Source organism: Otolemur garnettii, unplaced genomic scaffold (genome assembly GCF_000181295.1).
Source record: "Otolemur garnettii isolate 467f Iridium unplaced genomic scaffold, OtoGar3 scaffold00018, whole genome shotgun sequence".
Taxonomy (NCBI): domain Eukaryota; kingdom Metazoa; phylum Chordata; class Mammalia; order Primates; family Galagidae; genus Otolemur; species Otolemur garnettii.
The window spans coordinates 16,937,797-16,957,584 of NW_003852413.1; the positions used below are offsets into that span (position 1 = coordinate 16,937,797).

The following is a 19,788-nucleotide window of genomic DNA, read 5'->3' on the forward strand; positions in this document are numbered from 1 at the left end:
CCTTGGCACCATGAGTGCTGCTTCCTGACTGCTCTTTTTCTTTTGTGCAGGTGACAGCAGCGAGCACCCCCTGTTCTGTGTTGAATATTCCCCTTACTGCTCCGTCTTTGCTTTCTCCCCTGTGCTGCAGCCCAATACCAATTACTGCTGCCTCGTCCTGCCACTAGTGCCACCTGCCTCTCCACGGGCCCAGGACACTCCCCTTTATGTGCCTCCAGTTACTCATCCCACTTACACGAGCCCCAGTGCCACCTCCACAGGGCCCACGCCTGAGTCTCCAGCGAGCCTGTGTTACTTCCCAGTCTCTTGCCCCACCCGGTCCGAGACCCCTGTGCTCTGCCTACAAGGCCCCAGGAGGCCCAGCAAAATTTACCTCTTGTGGTAAGTTGCCTTGGGCCAGGCACACAGCACAGTGGAGTCAGGAGAGGGGACTGCAGGTTCCAGCAGGCAGGTGGACAGGAGAGGGGCCAGAGGCAATGCCATGAACACTACCAGGAGGTATGGTGTGCAGGGGAGCAGGAAGACGGGACAGTGCTGCCACTTCATTCGGGCTCTACCTTCTAGTGCTAAAGGAGTGAGCGACCAATAAAATCCCATCCTCTCTGGAGACTCATTTGATTTCTTAACCTCCATGTCTGGCACACTGTGGAATGTCACCACCAGAAGCTGAACAGGCTCTTGTGTGTCTGATCGTGCCCTTGGCTATGAGAATCTGCACACGCTGGGGCTGCCCTGAGAGGGTGGCACCGGGCAGGGTGCTCTGAAAGCACACACGGGGGACTGAAAGCCCATTCAGAACCACCCTCCGGAGGGACAATCGAGAGAGCTCAGTCAGTGTTTACATTCCCTTTCGTGCCTACTTATTAGGCATTCCATTTCCTAAAATCAAAAATCCCACCTCCTGAGTGCCAAAATAAAACATATTTATGGTACATAATTAAGCTTTAATTAAGATCTCCTCTGGGCATGCAAGACAACACACATTTCAAGCACATTCAAATAGGCAGATAGACGCAGCCCGTTATTTGTGACCGTACAGAAAGCTGCCTATTACCCCAGGGCAGCACCAGCTCTTACTATGAAGCTGTAATTCTTGGCTCTAGCCAAAAGAAGCAACACATTTTTCACACAGGCATCTCTCCGATGGAATCTTGGCCCCACCTAGGCACTGGGGAGCCCATTAAGGTAGTATGGGGGAGGGATAAAGGTTCAGGAATTATGTTTTCCTCTTGCTCTTGCTTTTTGACCTTGTCTGTCAAGAGCTGTGTCTGTGTCTGGCAAGTGATGTGAGGAACTGAGTAATTAGCTGGAGCATGGGATTAAGGTGGATACCTGAATGGACTTGGTTCTCAGTTGCCAGGGTCTTGTATAAATATGAGATTTCTGTCTTTTTTCCCCCTTTCCTGGTCAAATTAAGAACTGTTCAGTCAACAATAACAGTTTCCCAGCATTGTCAAGAGAACTGAAGCAGATAGATGCCTTTTATCTAAACAGCTATTTGGTTTCTGAAGGCATCACTTTGCTCGGATGCTGGAAGGAAGTATGGGCTGTATGTTGTCCAAAGCAAACCACAGTCTTCCCAAAATTCGCTGACAAACAGGATATTGAGTTACCTGGCAATGAAACTCCTGAACACAAATGCTTCCCTTTTCTGTAAGGCAAAGGGCTTATCCTGCTACTTGAGGGGAAGTTATATTTCCTCTTCCAGTGTAAATATGACTTAGTCTGCCTGCACATTAATACATGTTCCATGCCATGGGGAGGACCCATCGTAGAAAGCCTCCAAAGGTCGGAAATTTGGCTTATTTTCCATGTAGGTAAAGTGATTAGGAACTTGGAATACAAGTTGAGTGTTTGAAACTCTTGAATGCATGCAGACACAAGCCGTGCCGTCAAGGTCACCTCATTTGTGACTATGAGTGCAGACAGAAGAAGAAATTTTTTTTAGGAGTTTGATGTTTATAGGGGAAAAAAAAGGTATCACGGAGAAGTCAGCAGTGCAGCCAAATTAGATTATAATAATCTTTAAGGTCATGAGCAAAATGTCTCACTCATCTTTGTGAACCCTCAAATTATTGCCTAGCGAAGGCACACAGGTATTTGTTGAACAAATTATAATAAAAAGAGTTGCTATTTGCCTTTTGGATTTTAAAAAAGAAGATTGAGGGAGAGAATCAACAAGAACTTCACCAGCATAAAGGGTACCGAATAAGTTATTCTCAACCTGTGGAGCCTGCATAGTAATGAGTTTCTGGTCAAACTCAGTTGTCTCATGAGTGGGCCTTCAGAATAGTGGCCTTCATTATGGTGGAAGCAGCAGCTATCATTTTTAGCAATTAATATGTGCCAGACACTGAGTTAGGCCATTTATGTACATTATTGCTAAACTGTGTAGTAACAAGATAAGATTCCTGTTTTATGATGGGCAGAAATCGTAGGCAGTTTGAGGATCCTGCCTGCAACCAGTGATGGTGATTTCTTCCTGGCCAGGAGTGGTGAAACGATCTCTGGTGGTTCAGCTTTATTTCTTTAGTTTGTTGAGAACTTTGAGGACACAGAGTAATGGTTTTGGAGATCATTTAAGAGCTCTGATGCTTTGAAGGAAGCAGATTTTTGAAGAAAACAAATGAAGTAACCTTTTATCTTAAGCTATCTTGGTGTTTTGCACAGCAAAAAAAACCTTTGTTCTAGTTCTGAAGTTTCCCTGTAGTTTGGGCTGAATACATCTTCTTGAGACCTGTAAGTCATAATAGGCAATTAGTATTTGTCCTGCGTGATAGTACAGGGCAACACATAGACTGGATAAGAGATGCCGAGCCCTTCCGGAGCTTACAGTTGAAGAGAGAAAACACACACCCAGCAAGTAGTTTTAGAATATTTAAAGGCTAAAAGCCATAAAACACCCCAAAGTGAGAGTTCTGGCCAAAGCAGAGTCAGAGCAGACATGGTGGAATAAAACTGGAAGCAGACCTTGAAGGGGCTGCCGGCTGGTGTAGAACGGGAAGGAAAGGCCTTTGGGATGTGGCAGAGCACAGAGGGAGGTACTGCCGGCAGAGTGAAGTTCTGCTGCCTGGAGTGTGGAGGAAATCTGATTATTCCACTGGGACTGCTGCTGGGAATGAAAGTGAAATCTTCATAAGGACCTTTGGACCAGGTCCTGGTTTTCTGGACTTGGCCTGAGACCCCAACCTGCCCTTTCCCTGGCCCTCCCTCTCTTTCCTCCTTGGTATAGGAGGATCCTGCAGCTTACTCTTCTGTCACGTGGAAGGCAGGAGGGATGAGATCCCAGGTGATCAGGGAGAAACCTCTGGATTCAAGAAATACAACTTCTGGCATTGAGGAAATGCTTCCCCCCATTTCCTCTGTGGGTGCCTTACTGTAAAGCACCTCATCTCTCTCTCTTTCCCCCTCCCCTCTCCCTCCCTCCTCCTCTCTCTTTTGGTCAGTGAAATCATGTCGAATCACTACCCTACACCACTACCACCCCATATTCCAGAGAATTCCCACTCCCTCTCTCCTTCCTGGAGCCCAGAGACACTGGCCCCACAATCTTTCTGGGCTCCACCAACTTGCCCTAAGTTGACCAAACACCACCAGCAGCTCCCCTCTTCTAATTGCCTGTGGAACAAGGTTCCCTCTGTCTTGGAGCATAGAACCCACTCCTCCCGGGCCTCTCAGGAAAAGGAAGCAGACCCAGCCATCGTGTTAAATTAGGCTTCATGAGCTGCCAAAGAGAAAGAACTTTCATTCCTTTCTTGAGTCTCTGTGAAAACTATTCACGCAACCACAGCTTACACTCTGGAACATAAAGCCAGTTGTCTCCATGTGCCAGGAAAGCTCTTGAGCACAAGTCAGGGACCCTTCCCAGTTTTCTCCCGCTAATGCCTACTGGCTGAGTCTACCTGTGAAATTTCTAAACTGTCTAAAAGGAGGTGATCCAGGCATGTGGTCTTGGGAGATTTAGTCCAGATACTCACGATTTAACTGCCTTATGAACCCAAGAACTTGTAAAGATGCACGGGAATTAGTGAAACTTTTTCTGCAATTCACATGCACTGATGCTAAACACACGTGAAGAAGAAACTTGAAATTGCTCATACCAATTAGCAAGCAAACCGAAAATATTAATTTTTAAAAAATGTTCATCAGGAACTCAGTCCACAGTAGCACCCCTGCTACTGTCTTCCTGTGAGTGCGTCACCCACACAATAGGGTCCCCCGTGCTTGGAGCCTTTCTATATACCCATGTTTGCCCCCAGTAAACAACCCGAGGAGATAAATAAGGCAGGTACAAACCTAGGTGAGCAGCTGGGGAGCAGTGTGTCCCACTGTGGAAGGCTCTTGAGTTACTAGAAGGTCCGTTCCAACACCTATGAATCAGAAGCTAGAAAATTCTTAGCAGAAGGAAAGATCCCTATGGACTCTGCATTGCAGGTGTCATGATGCTCACGGTAACAGCCTTGTGAAGCAGGTATTTTTATATCCACATAACAGGTGGGGAAACTGAGGTTTGGAGAGGTGAAGTGATCTGCCCAGGCTCCACAGGAGCGGAGCCGGGTTTCAGTTCCAGCTCTTCCCTCTCCTCTTGGTCCACTCTCTTGACAGCGCTGCCCTACCCCGATTGTTGGGCCCTTCACCCTTTCTTTATGTGGAAGATATTTCCCTGTAAGAAATTAATTATTGAAAAGATTTTGCCCCTTTCAGCAGCCCAGGCACCAAAGATTTTGTCAAAGAAGAGGAGGCCAAACCTAGAGAGACTGACAATCAGCCCAGAATTGCACAGCCCAAGAGCGTCTGGGGACAAAAGCAGACAGAAACCACAGTTGCCGGCAAAGGCGCCAGCTCTCAGGGGAGCAGGTAAGGACTGTGGCTGTGTCCCCTGGTGCTCAGAGGGCAGGACTGCTTTGTGCTGTTACTTGGTGAATTCTTTATGATCTTTAGATACTTGTGCCTTGAAGTGAAGAAGGGTGTGCCTTAAAAGGAACCACTTGAAAGGTTTTAAAAGCAAACTAGTTGACCTAGGGAGTTTGTTCCTCTGAGAGAGGCTGCTGGGAAAGAAAAGGGAGTGGGAGGAGTTTATCTCTTCTTTTTCTCTCCCATTAGTCCACGAGTATAACTGTGCATGGTTTTGAGTGGATGCCAGCCATGTGGCTTCCAGAGAGGGCATTTGGGTGGTGGGAGGCAGGGGGCTGGGGAGGGGAAGGTGGAGAATCAGTCAGCAGTCTGCAGCTCTGGGGATGTCTCATCTGGCCACAGTTCCCACTCACACCCCCCCAGGAGGGGAGGAAGGGTGTCTGTGGGTGGCAGACTGCTCACCTCCCACAGAGATCTCCCTTGTGATCCAGACACTCACGGCAGCAAGTTTGTGATGTGCAAGAAATAACATGAGAACGCATATGTGCTTTATTTCAAAACACTAGTTTGGGAGACAACCCCCTCGGGACACAAGGAAAGTGACACTTCACAGCCAACCTTGCCACAGACCTGTTCGTCCCTTATAGAAACACAGAGCATAACCCTAAGTGAACAGAGTAGCCCTTATTTTTAATTGTGATATATACTGTGGTGGACACATATGTAACACAGCCGGGTGCCGTGGTAACACCTGTAATCCTAGCACCGTGGGAGGCCAAGGCAGGTGGATTGCTTGAGCTCAGGCGCTGGAGACCAGCCTGAGCAAGAGTGAGATCCCGTCTCTACTTAAAAATAGAAAAACTACCCAAGTGTTGTAATGGGTGCCTGTAGTCCCAGCTACTCGGGAGGCTGAGGCAAGAGGATTGCTTGAGCCCAAGAGTTTGAGGTTGCTATGAGCTATGATGCCCCAGCACTCTAACCAGGGCAACAGAGTGAGACTCTGTCTCAAAAAAAAGAAAAACAAAAAAAAAAAAATATATATATATATATATATATACACGTATATATGCATATATATACACATAGAAGAACGTGGTGGTATTTGGATGGCTTAAAATTAAAGGTACTTAGGGCATAAGTGAGTCTGTAGTCAGAGACTTCCACAGGGGGTCCTGTTGGAACAGGCATGAGCTCAGGCACACCTTGGTTCTAGCTCCTGCTCTATCTGTCAGCAGTGGGGTCATGGGTGCTCAAGTAGACACCTGGGTTACAGTTCCCTTATCTTAAAACATGAGTAATGAAATGGACCTTGTTGCATTGTTATAAGTAAAATATAGACCAGTCCCTGGCACAGAACAGATCCACACGGTAGGCACTGAACTACTCTTCTGCCACCACCCCAGCTTTCCTCAGTGAAGTGTTGAATATTATTTGAAAGGTGAAACATTCCTGGACCCATGGCGCTCCTAAATCCTCCATCTGTACCCAGGAGACATGTCCCATCATCCTGTGATCCACTGAGAATTTGTCCCAATTTTCTGTTATACCCAGGGGTCCTTATCTTCCTCAATTATCTCCTCACTAGTCTCCTTTTAGTTCCTTTTCTCCCACAGTAAATTGCATAAATTCAAGTAGGAGCCAGATATTGGAATTGTATCAGGGAGAGATTTGAAGCAAATGTGACAGAGATAAAATACAGAAAGCTCTTGCAAATCAATAAGAAAAACACAAATACTTAACAGAAAAATAAAACGGGAAAGGGCATAGCAGACAATTTCACAGAATAAATACAGGTGGCTAAGAAACCCTTTTTTTAAAGTTCAACCTCAGTCAATAAGAAATGTAAATTTACATGAGATTAATTTGGGCTGCTAATCTGGTTGAGGTTTTAAAAATAATAGCAGGGAAGCTAACAACTGATATTCCTGGGCACCGTTGTGTCACAGTTACTGACATGGGTTGCTAGCAAAACAGCTGTTAGAAAGATGTCTTCATGTCCTGCCTGTAGGGTAATTTGGTACCAACCCTCTAGAAGGTCATTTGGCAACATGTGTCAAAGCCTTTATAAAGCTCATGCCTTTGACCTAGCAGTTCCACCTCCCTGGATCTATTCTAAGGAGATCCGTCATCAAAGATCCAGGAACAAGGGTATCGAAGTATAAACCACGACAGCAGAAACCTCAGAACAACATATATGCTCAGTGGGGAAAGAGTTTAAAAAAAATTAGATAGACATTTATACTATAATTGATATCATGGACTTAAAGAATAAATTAATGGCATGAGGTAGTTCCAAGCCTGCCACCCGGGCCTGAAACCCAGAGCAGCAGCAAGGCTAGGTCATTGAGTTTTGGGTTATGGGTGATTTTAATTTTTTTCCCCATCTTCTTCCTCAGTTTCCAGATTTTCTCCAATGATCATAAACCACTTTTATAACCAGAGGGAAAAAATTAAGAGTACATGGCTGTCAGAATGTAGGAAGCCATGGGCCAAGCACATGAGGAAGTCCAGGCTAAAGGCAAAGTCTCGGGCAGACAGGGGCTCGTTCTGTCTTCCCGACCCGAGCTCCTGGAGATGGCAGGCAGGCTGCTCACGGCAGGAGCCCACAGGGCCCCAGAGAAGCTTTCACAGCATCTGCAGGGCCTGGTCTATGAATAGCACATCCCTGGCGTACCAATTTGAGTGTTTATTCCCAGCCCTAGAGCTACTGAAATCTGCTCTCTATTTGATAGACATAAAAAATAGGGTTAAAGTAGCATAAATATAGAATGGCACAGTCTGCCACCTCTAGGGGAAGCACGCAAGCTTGTGCGCACACACCTCGGAGAAGCTCTGGATTTTTAAGGAGGAAGACCGTTGTGGTGACAGGGAAGGGCAAAGGTGCCTTCTCTGACATGTTTCAGGGATCTGCAGGAGCTGTAAGTAACCTGAGACTTCTCCTGCCCCAGGGCCGGTGTCTCCCTGTGATGCCTCAGTGGCTTCTGTGAAATGAGCTTATGGTTCCTGTTGATTTTCCAGTTTCTGTTTTTCAGAAGCCACCCTAGCTGATTGTTTTGCCCATTGGGTGTTTTCCCCTTACCTGGTCAGAAGGTTGAGCTGCAACTGCTCGGGGCAGAGGGCACAGCTGCCCGGTCTCTAGCAGGTTGTGTGTTCAGGGAAGGAAACTTCATCAAATTCAAAACAAAATAATCAACCAGAGCCTATACTTCTGACTCCTCTATATATCACCTTTTTACTAAAAGAAAAAAAAAGTTATCAGGAGGATTCAGTTGGTTATGTGGTTATGTAGAAGCATTTGTCCCCCCCAATGTGGTCAGCCCAGCCTGGGGAGGGCATCCACATAGCCAGATGCCCAGAGCATCCTTGAATTGCTGATACATCTCTAGCTGGGGTTTATGAAACCCATAAGGGCCTGAAAGGAGAGCTTAACTGATTTCTAGAAGAGCTGATGAGTAAAGATTCACACTGTGTCGCTGAGTGTCCCATGCCGTTAACAATAAAAGAAGCTTACAGAGTATTAGGACATTAGAGACTCAAGCTGCCTCTCCCCTGTGAGGCGCCTCAATTAACTGAGTCAGTATTGACTTGGACCTCAGCTAAGCCGGTTGCTCTGAGGATTTGCATTTCTCCAGTCAAAGCTGTTATCACACAACCTTCCTGGGCCTGTGGAGGCCTGTCCACTCCACAGGGTGACCTGCTACAGAAACAAAATGGTAAGGACCCCGTCAGATCCCACAGAATAGCAGAGAGAGGGGTAAAGGTGGGGGGGAGGCTGATGTCAGGATGTAAAAGGTAAATGGAACCAGGGAAGTACTTACGGTTTCTACGCACATCGATGGGGAAAGACCTCTCAGCAGCACACATGTCACCATGAGTGCAATGGGTCTATATTTTCATGAGGAAATTGGAAGGCCAGGCAGTTTCTTAAGGGATCACCCAAGGTAGTAGTTAAGATCATAAACCCTGGTATCAGGCAGGCTGAGGTTCAATATCCAGTCCATCACTTACTGGAAGCATGATCGTGGGCTGGTAATGTAAGCTCCCTAAGCCTTGGAGCCCTCATATAGTGTGGGGTGATTGTGGTGCCAGTTTCATAGGGTTCTGAGTCTTGGGGGTATGTGAAAGAGAGAGAGACATGTGAATAGCATGGTCCTGACCCACTCTGTGTAAGTAGTGTTTATTTGTTATTTCTCTAAGGCAGAGATTTTCAACAGGTGTGCCGTGAGTGGGTCTTAGGTGTGCTGCAAAAAATTTTAAAGATCATTAACTATTAATAAAAGTAGTTCAAAGCACAGTAAGTATATTCTTTGTCTTTCTCTTTTTTTTTTGATCAACATAATGTAACTGTGTTGTGGAAGTTTAACTATCGGTTCAAGTGGGCTGTGGGATAAAAAGGGTTGAAAAACACTGCCCTAAGGCACTGCGAGTGATTTCCCTGACAAAAATCCCTACTCAGGAACTTTGTCTCTCTCTCCTCTCTCCAGCTCCTTACACTTAGACTCAAAAGGGGTGTGGAAGTAGGGATTCTAAGATAGCCAGGGGTTATAAATTGACCTGGGGCTAGGGACAGAGAGGAGATGATTATATGAAAGATTTATCATTTTTATTTGCACTAAACAGCATAAACCAGATCCATCAGTGTGCCTGGCACCCACTTCTAGAGCCTTCCTCCCAAACTGCCAAGATAGTACTGCTCTTCAGTTTTTGTAAAGCTGTGTGGGAAGCAGGACACTGTATGCTGGAAGAGTCTGGACGAGAAAAGACTGGTGGTTTTTGTAGAAGTCATTCCCAGAGTGCTGGTTTTCCTTTTCAATAAATAGGGAATGAAAACCAGTACTTAGTAAGAGGTTTACCCATCATCAGCCCTGACTGGCTAGAGCTGGGCCAGTCTTCCCAAGGCTTCTTTGGTATGTATCTGTATCCTCAGGGTCACCCCATTTCCCCAGAGCCAGCCCGAGCTCCACGGGTGTACCAAGGAGAATTCAGAAGCAGTAAAACAAAGCCTACTGTCCTCTACCCCTTGTGGCACTCCAGCCCCTTGGCCCTACACACTATCTTGTCCAGGCTTGGTTGCTGCCTTTCATCCACTCTCATCCTTGGTGCTAGAGGCCTTTCATCCACGGGCACTATTAATAGAATGATACATTTGTCTTTTCTCAACGCAGATCCAGTAGTTCAACAAGAAGGACCCATGTGGACAGGTGACACTAAGCTGAAGAGGCCACCTCGAGAGAGAAGAAACTTAGTCCCATCCTCACAGCTGATGATGACTGACAACCCTCCTGAGAGAGCCAGTAAAAAAGACCTGAGTCCTCTTTCCCAGAGCGAGACACATGCTGCCCTGTCCCAGGCCTTCCAAGGAATAAATAGTCCTCAAGTGCTAAGCAAGTCCTTGGGGCCACCACTCACACCCACCACCGTGGGAGGGCCAAGAAGGGCACCGTTTAGGTTCAGAGATGAAGATTTTTATTCCGTGTTATCATTAAACCCTGGGAGAGAAAATTATGACACTGAAGAGGAAACCCACTTGGAAGAAGAGCTGCTGGTGGTTGGCATGCAGTCACCCCACTCTCCTTCCAATCCTGTAAGAAGTAGATTTGGGGGGACATCAGCCACTCAGGCCAAAAATAAAACTTTTGAAGAAAGTGCTGAAAAAAATGGCAGAGATAATTCTCTAAGAAGATGTGAGCCCAATAATGGTTCATTAAGAATAGGCAATGCCACAGAGCCAGTGACAAAGCCGCCTTCTGTCGGGCAAAAGTTGTTCCAAGACTCCGAGCTGCTTCACAGGGAGTCTGCTAAAGAGAACGACAGCAGCGGCAGTGAAAATAAGACTCTTCCTTCATGGGACCCCCAATCCAAACCCAGACAAGATGATGGTCTCAATGCTGAGAATCTATCTAGTGATTGTATTTCTATGGAAGATAGGGCTGGTGCCCATGATTATGAAAGAGATTGGCAAGACTATTTAAACAGTTCTAGAAATTCTCTTGACTGCTTTCTTTCTAGTAGACCAATAGCTCCAAGATCATCCATGAATTCATTTAACACTCCTGTGTCATTAACACATGTTCCTCTGAGAAATGATATTCCAGGAGACTTGTCAATGTCATCGACTTTGGTTCATAGCTCAGACTCAGAGGGAAACCCAAGGTTTAATATTCGCCGACCACTTTCCCCCATTAGAAACAGGAATTCACTTGCCAATACTGAAAACCACAATTATTTTCCAGTAAATAGTACACCTGAATTTGATGTCAGGGGAGCAGAAGACATTACTTTAAGAAGCCGACTTCAGAGGGCTCCGCTATACCCAGATGACTTTTTACTAACTCCACAAAGCAGCTTGTCCTTAGTGAATTCTTCCAACTCCTCTCCACCAGGAATGAGCATACAAGCCCATTTTCATGTGCCTGGGTCCCTGCAAGAAAATATACCATTTACTTTCTTTGCCGTGTCAGATTTCCCAAATCAAAATGATCATGAGAACATAATGGCATCCTTTGGTTACCCAGATGGACAAGAGACCACTAAGATAAAGACAGACCCTGTGAAACTTAAGAAATTGCAAGAAAGGTGAGGAATTTTCCTAATTATATGTATAAATATATCCCCCCCCTCCAATCTTTCCAATGCTGAATAAGCACTGCTTTCATTAGAGAGTCACGGGAATTTTAAATCACAAATAGGCCGTTCTTCGACTTTTCAAATGGTTGCTTATTCTGAGAAAATTTTCTTCGTTTTTGTTGTTTTTACAACATACATACATATCAAGAAAAGTTTGGGGTTCGTGCTCAATTTCTTCAGTGTTCCCCGCATTCAAGTGTTTTTCTTGAATACCATAGCTTTTGGAAAGGCAGGTTTGCAAGGCACAGGGTTTCTGACTGCGACCCGGGGCTTACTCTCCTTTCCAGCAATTAGGAACCAAGATTTTTTTAGGAAAAGGTCACTATCTCCCCAGAGAAAGAACCATTTGGCACTTGAAGTTCACAGCTCTACCTCACGTGACTTATCCCAAATCTAACCAACAGTTCTAGAATTCGAAACTTACAAACCGAAAGACTGGTTCCCAGTTACCATGGTTACTTCAGTTCTCTGAAGGGCTGCGCTGGGGTAACCACTGTTTCCATTTTATGCGCTCCTTTTCATGCACGAGAGAGAGAGAAATAAGATCTTTTCTGAATCGCCCTTTTCTTTGATCTTTCCTTTCTTGTGAGATGATTTGGGGATATTTCACAGCTATGAAATTTGATACTTTTTAAAAGCCATCATTAAATACCATGTCAGGATTCTACCACGCCGTGGATGATAGGTGTTTACCATGCCCTGATCTTGGCTTACGGATGTGGAAATTGATTCTTGGAATCTGAGCCCTCCGTGCATGTTGTTAGTGTGGCTCCTTTGGGCCGTCAATTATCCTGTTGATATTCATTTGTGAGAAACTTCCATGTCGGTGAATTAGTAATGTATAAAGGAAAGGGAAATGGGACACAGAACCCATACATATTCCTATATGCCTTTTATCCAACTCCAGTAATGCGGTAACTTTCTGGTGAGCCGTACCTTTTCTGTTCCATGTTAAATAGGCTACCCGAAGACTGATCCGTGATTAAGGGCCAAGAGACCTCCTCACCGCCCTCAACCTCACCCACCCCAAAATATAGCTTCAGACCTACTTGTTAGAAGTCTGGACTTCTACTATCCCAAAATGATGCCTTTGAGCTAAAAATAACTTCTTTTAAAATGCATCTGCTTTTAGGCACAGTCTTGCCTTCAATAGTTATTATTTGGGTACTTAGACACTAATTTTTCAGTGTGTAATAAACTTTATGCTTTTTTATTTTAAAATTGCTCGTTTTTGGAAATGTTTTAAATATAGACTTAAAAGAAAAACCATCTGTAACCCCACATCTTCCTAGGATAAGCACTGTTAAAAACTTTGTTTCCAGTCTTTTATCTTTGCATATAAAGGCGATTTTTAGGAAACGCTGGTTTGTGTTGTTCTATCATATGCCTTAGTTTAATATTTCAACCCTTTTCCCGATGTCACATATACTTTTTAAAAATTTCCCCTCAGTTAGTTACTTTAATATGTACAAGTAAGTATATAACATATGTATACTTTATAGCACTGTTTTTCAACCTTTTTTATTTCACAGCATACTTCAACTTGTCTATAGTTAAACTTTCACGGCACACTTACGTTGATCAAAAAAAAAGAAGTAAAAAAAAGAGAATATACTTACTGTGCTTTGAACTTTCGAAAATAATTTAACTAATCCTTAAAAATTTTTTCGGCACACCAGTTGAAAATCACTGCTTCAGAGAATTTTAGACACACACACGTACCCAGACGTCCCTGTGCCTGCCTCCAGCTGATGGAACATTCCTGATGCTCTGGAGCCCTCTGAGCCCCTAACCAACCCGTCCCCTTCCCTCCAACCCCCGCACCATTCCTCCACTGCCTTTATCATCCTTTCCTTTTTGATTTCTTGTGGGTTCTGTTTGTCACTGTTGATTTGAGACACAGTCTTACTCTCTCGACCCTGTCAGTGGTAACATCATAGCTCACTGCAATCTCAAGCTCCTGGTCTCCACTAATCCTCCTACCTCAGCCTCTGCCACGACACTTGGCTAATTTTTCTATTTTTAGTCGGGACATGAGGTCTCACTCTCAGCTCAGGCTGGTCTCAAACTCCTGAGCTCACGGGATCCTCCTGCCGCAGTCTCCCAGAGTGCTAGGATTACAGGCGCGAGCCACCACGCCTGGCCTGTTTTGCTGTGTCTTGAAGTCTTGGTTTTACTTTGGGCTTTTACCATATGTATCTATGTGTTTCTAAACAACACATGGTGTGTATTTTTGAACTCTTTGGAAATGTTAGTATTATTTTTGGACACTGTAGAAATGGAATCTCTAGTCTTCCACGACTTGCTTTTTCTTCTTACATCATTAGTGAGATGCGTCCTGGTTGATATATTTGGCTTTAGTTTATCCCTTTTCACCACTACACAGTATTCTTTCTGTTGTTTGAATCTACCACAATCTAGCCATTCTCCTGTGGACAGACACTGAGGTCATGTATTATTTCCTGCAAACTGCATGGTGTGAACTTGTCTCCTGGTGCACATGGGAGTTCTCTGGAATATTTGTCTGGGGTAGAATTGCTGGGCTGGCAGGGAACAAATCTTCCACTGTACTAAATAATGCAAATTTATTTTATTTATTTATTTATTTTGAGACGAGTCTCGCCATGTTGCCCTCAGTAGAGTGCCATGGCGTCACTGCTCCCAGCAACTTCAATGGGTTCAAGCGATTCCCTTGCCTCAGCTCCCCAAGCAGCTGGGACGATAGGCACCCACCACAATACCCAGCTATTTTTTGCTGCAGTTGTCATTGTTGATCAGCTGGCCCAGGCCAGGTTCAAACCTACCAACTTTGGTGTATGTGGCTGGTGCCATAACCACTGTGCTACAGACGCGGAGCCTAGATTCCTAATTTTAATGCAGTCAAATATGTCCGTCCATCCTTATGGATTTTGATTTGTATCTTGTCTTAAGAAATCCTTTCCTGGCTCAGCACCCGCAGCACAGTGGTTACAGTGCCAGCCACATACACCGAGGGTAGCAGGTTCAAACCAGGCCTGGGCCAGCTAAACAACTGCAACAAAATATAGCTGGAAAAAACAATATATAGCTGGGCATTGTGGTGGGCACCTATAATCCCAGCTACTTGGGAGGCTGAGGCAAGAGAATCACCTAAGCCCAAGAGTTTGTGGTTGCTGTGAGCTGTGACGCCACAGCACTCTACTGAGGGTGACATAATGAGACTCTGTCTCAAAAAAAAGAATCTGCTTGTTGAGGGTTCTATTGGAATTACATCAAATCTATAGATTATTCTGGGAGAATTGCCATCTTTGAAATCCTTCTTTGATAAGCATGGTTTATTTCTTGTGTCTTCTTTAATGCCTTTCAGTATAATTTTGTGATCTTCTTCATGAAAGTCTGTTGTTTGATAAAAGTCCCGTGGCTCTTTTATTTGTTGTTGTTTACAACCGAAACAATTTAAAGTCTAACTCTTAGTTGCTGATGTACAGAAATCCAATTTGCTATATGTTTTTATCTGTAATTTTGCTAAACCTTATTAATTCCTATATTCTGTCTGTAGTTCATTCATGGTTTTCTTTGTAGAAATTCATTTCAACTGTGAATGTGAATTCTTTCTTTCCAAACCCTATACTTTTTGATACTCTCCTTAATTTACATAGTTATAGAAATTCTTGAGGGCTACTTACTGTTATAATTTGATCATTTTTTAACATATTCAGACTTAATTAGAATAACTTCTTAAATGTATAATTGTGGATGAAAGGGAATGAACATTGTTAAGGCTCTTAATGTATATTGCCAAATCGCTCTGCGGGAAAGTTCTACACAGCAATCTCATCACTATTTTATGAGAGTCCTCTTTCTCCACATGCTTGCCAAGTCCAGGGATTTCCATTCTTTTTAATGTTTGCCAAATGATTAGCCCAAAATTATCTTCGTTTAATTTGTAAATTTTGTGCTTATTAGCAGAGTAAGTAAACTCTGAACTTGTTCCATTTATCATTAATCTGCCTTTCCTCATTTGTAATTGCCTGACCGTGTCCTGTGTCCGTTCTTCTATTGGGATGTTGGTATTGTTTTTTATCTACTAGAATATATAAACACTCCTTTTATAAAATCTATATAAATTCTTTGTCAACTTTTGTGCAGACACTGTTCCCGTTCTCTTCACTTTATATTTTAAGTATACGATGTTTTTGACATAGTACAACTTTAAGATCATTTGCAGTCAAATCTGGCAGTGTTGGCTTTTGCATTTGGCGCCATGATTAGAAACTCTAATGCTCACACACATGTCCATAATTATTTTCTTGTAGTATTGTTGTTGTGTTCTCATTTTACACGTCAGAGACGTTAAAAACATGAGCTTCATTGTCTTTTGGTTATCGACTATTAGCTCTGTGATTCTAGGCACGTTCCTTCATTTCTAAAAATCTGTTTTCCCATCCAGAATATAGAAATAACAATGTATACTCCTCAAAGGACAGTGAACATTAAATGAAGTTTTAAATGTGTATGTGTTATAGAGTACATAGCACACTGGAAGCAGTTACTATGTGGTAGCCACACTTAAATTCATATGGAATATGAATATGCATGGAGTGGGGTTCTAAGATCTTTTTTTCCAAATATTTACCCAGTTGTCCCACAATTAGTATATCCTTTCCTTACTAATTTGAAATGCAAGCCGGGCATGGTGGTTCATGCCTGTAATCCTAGCACCCTGGGAGGCTGAGGCAGGTGGATTGCTTGAGCTCATGGGTTTGAGACAAATCTGAGCAAGAGCAAGAACCCATCTCTAAAAAAAAATAGCTGGGTGTTGTGGCGGGCGCCTGCAGTCCCAACTACTTGGGAGGCTGAGGTAAGACAATGGCTTGTGCACAAGAGTCTTGAGGTTGCCGTGAGCTATGATGCCACAGCACTCTACCAACTCTACCAAGGGCAACAAACTGAGACTCAAAAAAAAAAAAAGCGGCCTTTGGCACACACTATCCTTATCATTCTGTTTTTGGACTTTTATGTCTGTTCCATTAATCTGCCTGAAATATTGCATCAGTGATACATTTTTACTTATTATAGATCTGTGAGTTTTTACAAATTTGTTATTGTAAGTCTCGCTTTATCATACTGCTTTTAAAAATGTTTATTGCCCATCCAAATTTAATTGCATTGTGATTTCAGAAAATGTGACATGTATTATTTTGTACCCCAGTACATATTCCGTATTTATAAATATGCTATGGCACTGGAAAAGGTTATATATTCTCTAGTCTCTCTTTGTTGGCACAGATACATAAAAAATATGTATTAAAATCCTTTATACTTTATTCTTTTCTATTGAATTTGTCAATTTCTGGAAGACGTTTATTAAACTCTCCCCCTGTGATCTGGACTCTCCCATTCTCCTTAGTACTTGTAAGAATGACTGATCTCTCCCTGGAGGGTTGATCAGTTTATAGCTTTAGACTTTCTAGCCCTGATTATATTTTATCCTTTAATATTGTTACATCTTGAAGTTTTGGTTAATCACACTCCTTAAATTAACCCAGAAATCCTCGTCTTCCCTCTGGTTGTTCCTTTTACGTGACAGCTGGCAATATTCTCTGGAATTTTCCTGAGAGTGATCTCCTCCATTTCCTGAATTATTGGTATTTCCTCTAGAGTCAGTCAGCTTCTCTTTCTTGTCCCCTCTCATTCACACTGTTGGTTTCCACATGTGACAGGCAGTCCCAGTCTTTGATGAAGGAATGAATGGGCGGTTCGGTTCGGTAGAGAGGGGGGAACTGACCTTCCAACTGTCCCCAGCATTGGAGTGCCTTGCTTCCTCTGAGATCGCTTCCTTAAATGGGAAGTTTTGTGTAAATGGAAAATAACAATGAACTTTTTTAAAACTTTGGCCTTCATGAAGAGTCCCCTTTGTTTAGCTTCAGCTGCAAAGCTCTCACCTGGGGAGAGGCATTGTCACTGCCCAGATAGCTGAAGGGGGGGACAGGGCTAGCTTCACTGTGCTGATGCAGTCTAGACTAGTTACCTTCATAAGTGCCCATCTCGGGTGTAGCCCAGGGCTGGAGTATCTCTGGGGCTGCCCTTTCTCCTCAGGGGCCCACTCCGTGAGCACATCTGAGGTTGGGCTGTGATTTTTCCTCTCCTGTTGTAGTTGTCATTGTTGTTTGGCAGGCGCAGGCTAGGTTCGAACCCACCAGCTCCGGTGTTTGTGGCTGGCTCCCTAGCCACTGAGCTACAGGCGCTGAGCCAGGAATCAAGTATTTATTAACGATAAAAAGCTCACCTTGATCCTACTGTTGAGATCAGTGGTATTCAGACCAGGCTGACCATTATAACATGCAGATTCCTAGGCCCCAGGTACTAAACTAGAATCCCTAAGGATGGAAGCCTGCTTACAAAGTTCCTACAGGTAAACCTGATGACCATTATTTTGGTTTGGAAACCGCTGATTTAGATAGATCACTTACTTCCCAAAGCACCACTTGGCACTTACCTGAATTAAAAGTCTTCTGCCAATTTTTCACCTCCCTTCTCAAACTTGCAAGATCAAGTTTACCTTCATCCACTGGGGCATTTACTGCACTGTGTACTCATTCTCCCAGATTACTTACGGGAACATGGAAAATATATTGAAATTTGTTGAAACCTCCATATTGAAAATATTTCTAAATTATTCAGAATATCCACAATGGAAAATTATAATTCTGCTCCTTCTCATTGAATTTCTGTGAGGGAAGGGCCCTTTTCTTCCCCTTTATTAGGGGAAAAGTTGTTTTTTTTTTTGCAGTTTTTGGCTGGGGCTGGGTTTGAACCCGCCACCTCCAGTATATGGGGCCAGTACCCTACTCCTTTGAGCCACAGGCACCACCCTAGATGAAAAGTTTTGTCAAGAGACCAAGCATGTATTTCTTTCTTTCTTTTGTTTTTGAGACAGAGTCGTGGTGTCACAGTAACCTCAAGCTCTTGGGCTTGAGCGGCCTCTGCCTCCCGATGGGACTACAGGCACCTGCCACTATACCTGGCTAGTTTTTTCTATTTTTAGTAGAGACAGGGTCTCGATCTTGCTCAGGCTGATGTCGAACTCCTAAGCTCAAGCTATCTGCCCACCTTAGCTTCCCAGAGTGCTGGGATTATAGGCGTGAGCCACAGGGCCTGGCCAGAAATACCGCCTGTATTCCTATATCCACAGTAATGTTCATGTCTTCCTTTCCTTTGATTTTAGTCTCCCGTCAGTTTCCTTTCCTTAATCAGACAGCACCCAGTCCCTCCAGGGAAAAAAATTCTAATGAAAAAAGTAGCCATAGGGTTCTCAACCTCTCCCACCGTGAACATTAACCAGCTACTCCTCCCTCACCTTATATTAGATGCACGCGTCTTTGCTTACGTTTTCATTAATTCTTGTCGTCATCAGATTCTAGCAGTTTACATTCTGGAATATTGACACCCTTTGCTGACAAGTGTTCTGTTCTCAGTGAGTTTGTGTCCAGGTTTGTTGGTTCATCATTCATCTGAACCAACATCTACCGAGTGGACTCGGTGCAAGTACTGGTTGCACTTTACAGTTTGCAAACCATGTTTACCATCCTTACACATCTGGTCTACCCCCGATTCTGTGAAGTAGGTGGCAGTGATGTTCTCACCAGGACCCTCATTTTACAGATGAGGAAACGGGGTCCCAGGAAGATTAAGAAACTTGTCCAAGGTCACATGGCTCACAGGTTTAAGAAGCAGGCTTCAAACTCAGGCCCCTGACCAGGAAGCCCCTGTGCTCACCAGTATACCACAGGCCAGTATCAGTGGCTGTGACAGGAAGGGGGAGCCCAGCCTCTACCCCGGTTCCCTTTGGAGACTTTTCTTCCTCCTCTTGATTTGTGGTGGCAGCACTGGTCCCCCAGATCAGCACACACATACCAACAGCTGCAAAGGAGCCTGATATAAAACAAGAATTCACACATCTATCATGAGGCCACTCGGTGGGGACCGTGGGGCCTGGGGGAGCCCCGGGATAGCTCCCACTTCCTTTTAGTGCCCTGGGAACTAGTATTTGTGAAAACTACAAACGTGTAGACTCCTGGTCACGAGAGCTTGTTTTCTATTTAGTCTCCTGGAGGAGGACTCCGAGGAGGAAGGAGACTTGTGTCGCATCTGTCAGATAGCCGGGGGTTCCCCAAGCAACCCCCTCCTGGAGCCCTGCGGCTGTGTGGGAAGCCTGAAGTTTGTTCATCAAGAGTGCCTGAAAAAGTGGCTGAAAGTGAAAATAACATCAGGTAGGCGGGAGAGGAAGCGCAGCAAACGTGCCATGGCGTATAATTAATATGAGAC

At 44.2% G+C, this 19,788-nt stretch overlaps 1 protein-coding gene across 1 annotated transcript in view; it reads left to right on the forward strand.

The window, feature by feature from the left end:
* Positions 1 to 19,788, forward strand: part of MARCH10 (membrane associated ring-CH-type finger 10) — a 79,503-nt gene that overhangs the window by 38,181 nt on the left and 21,534 nt on the right. Inside the window, exons 4-6 of the mRNA XM_003786214.1 lie at positions 4,689 to 4,857; positions 10,020 to 11,430; positions 19,567 to 19,733. Coding sequence (XP_003786262.1) covers positions 4,689 to 4,857; positions 10,020 to 11,430; positions 19,567 to 19,733 — 1,747 coding nt within the window. The remainder of the gene's footprint in view (positions 1 to 4,688; positions 4,858 to 10,019; positions 11,431 to 19,566; positions 19,734 to 19,788) is intronic.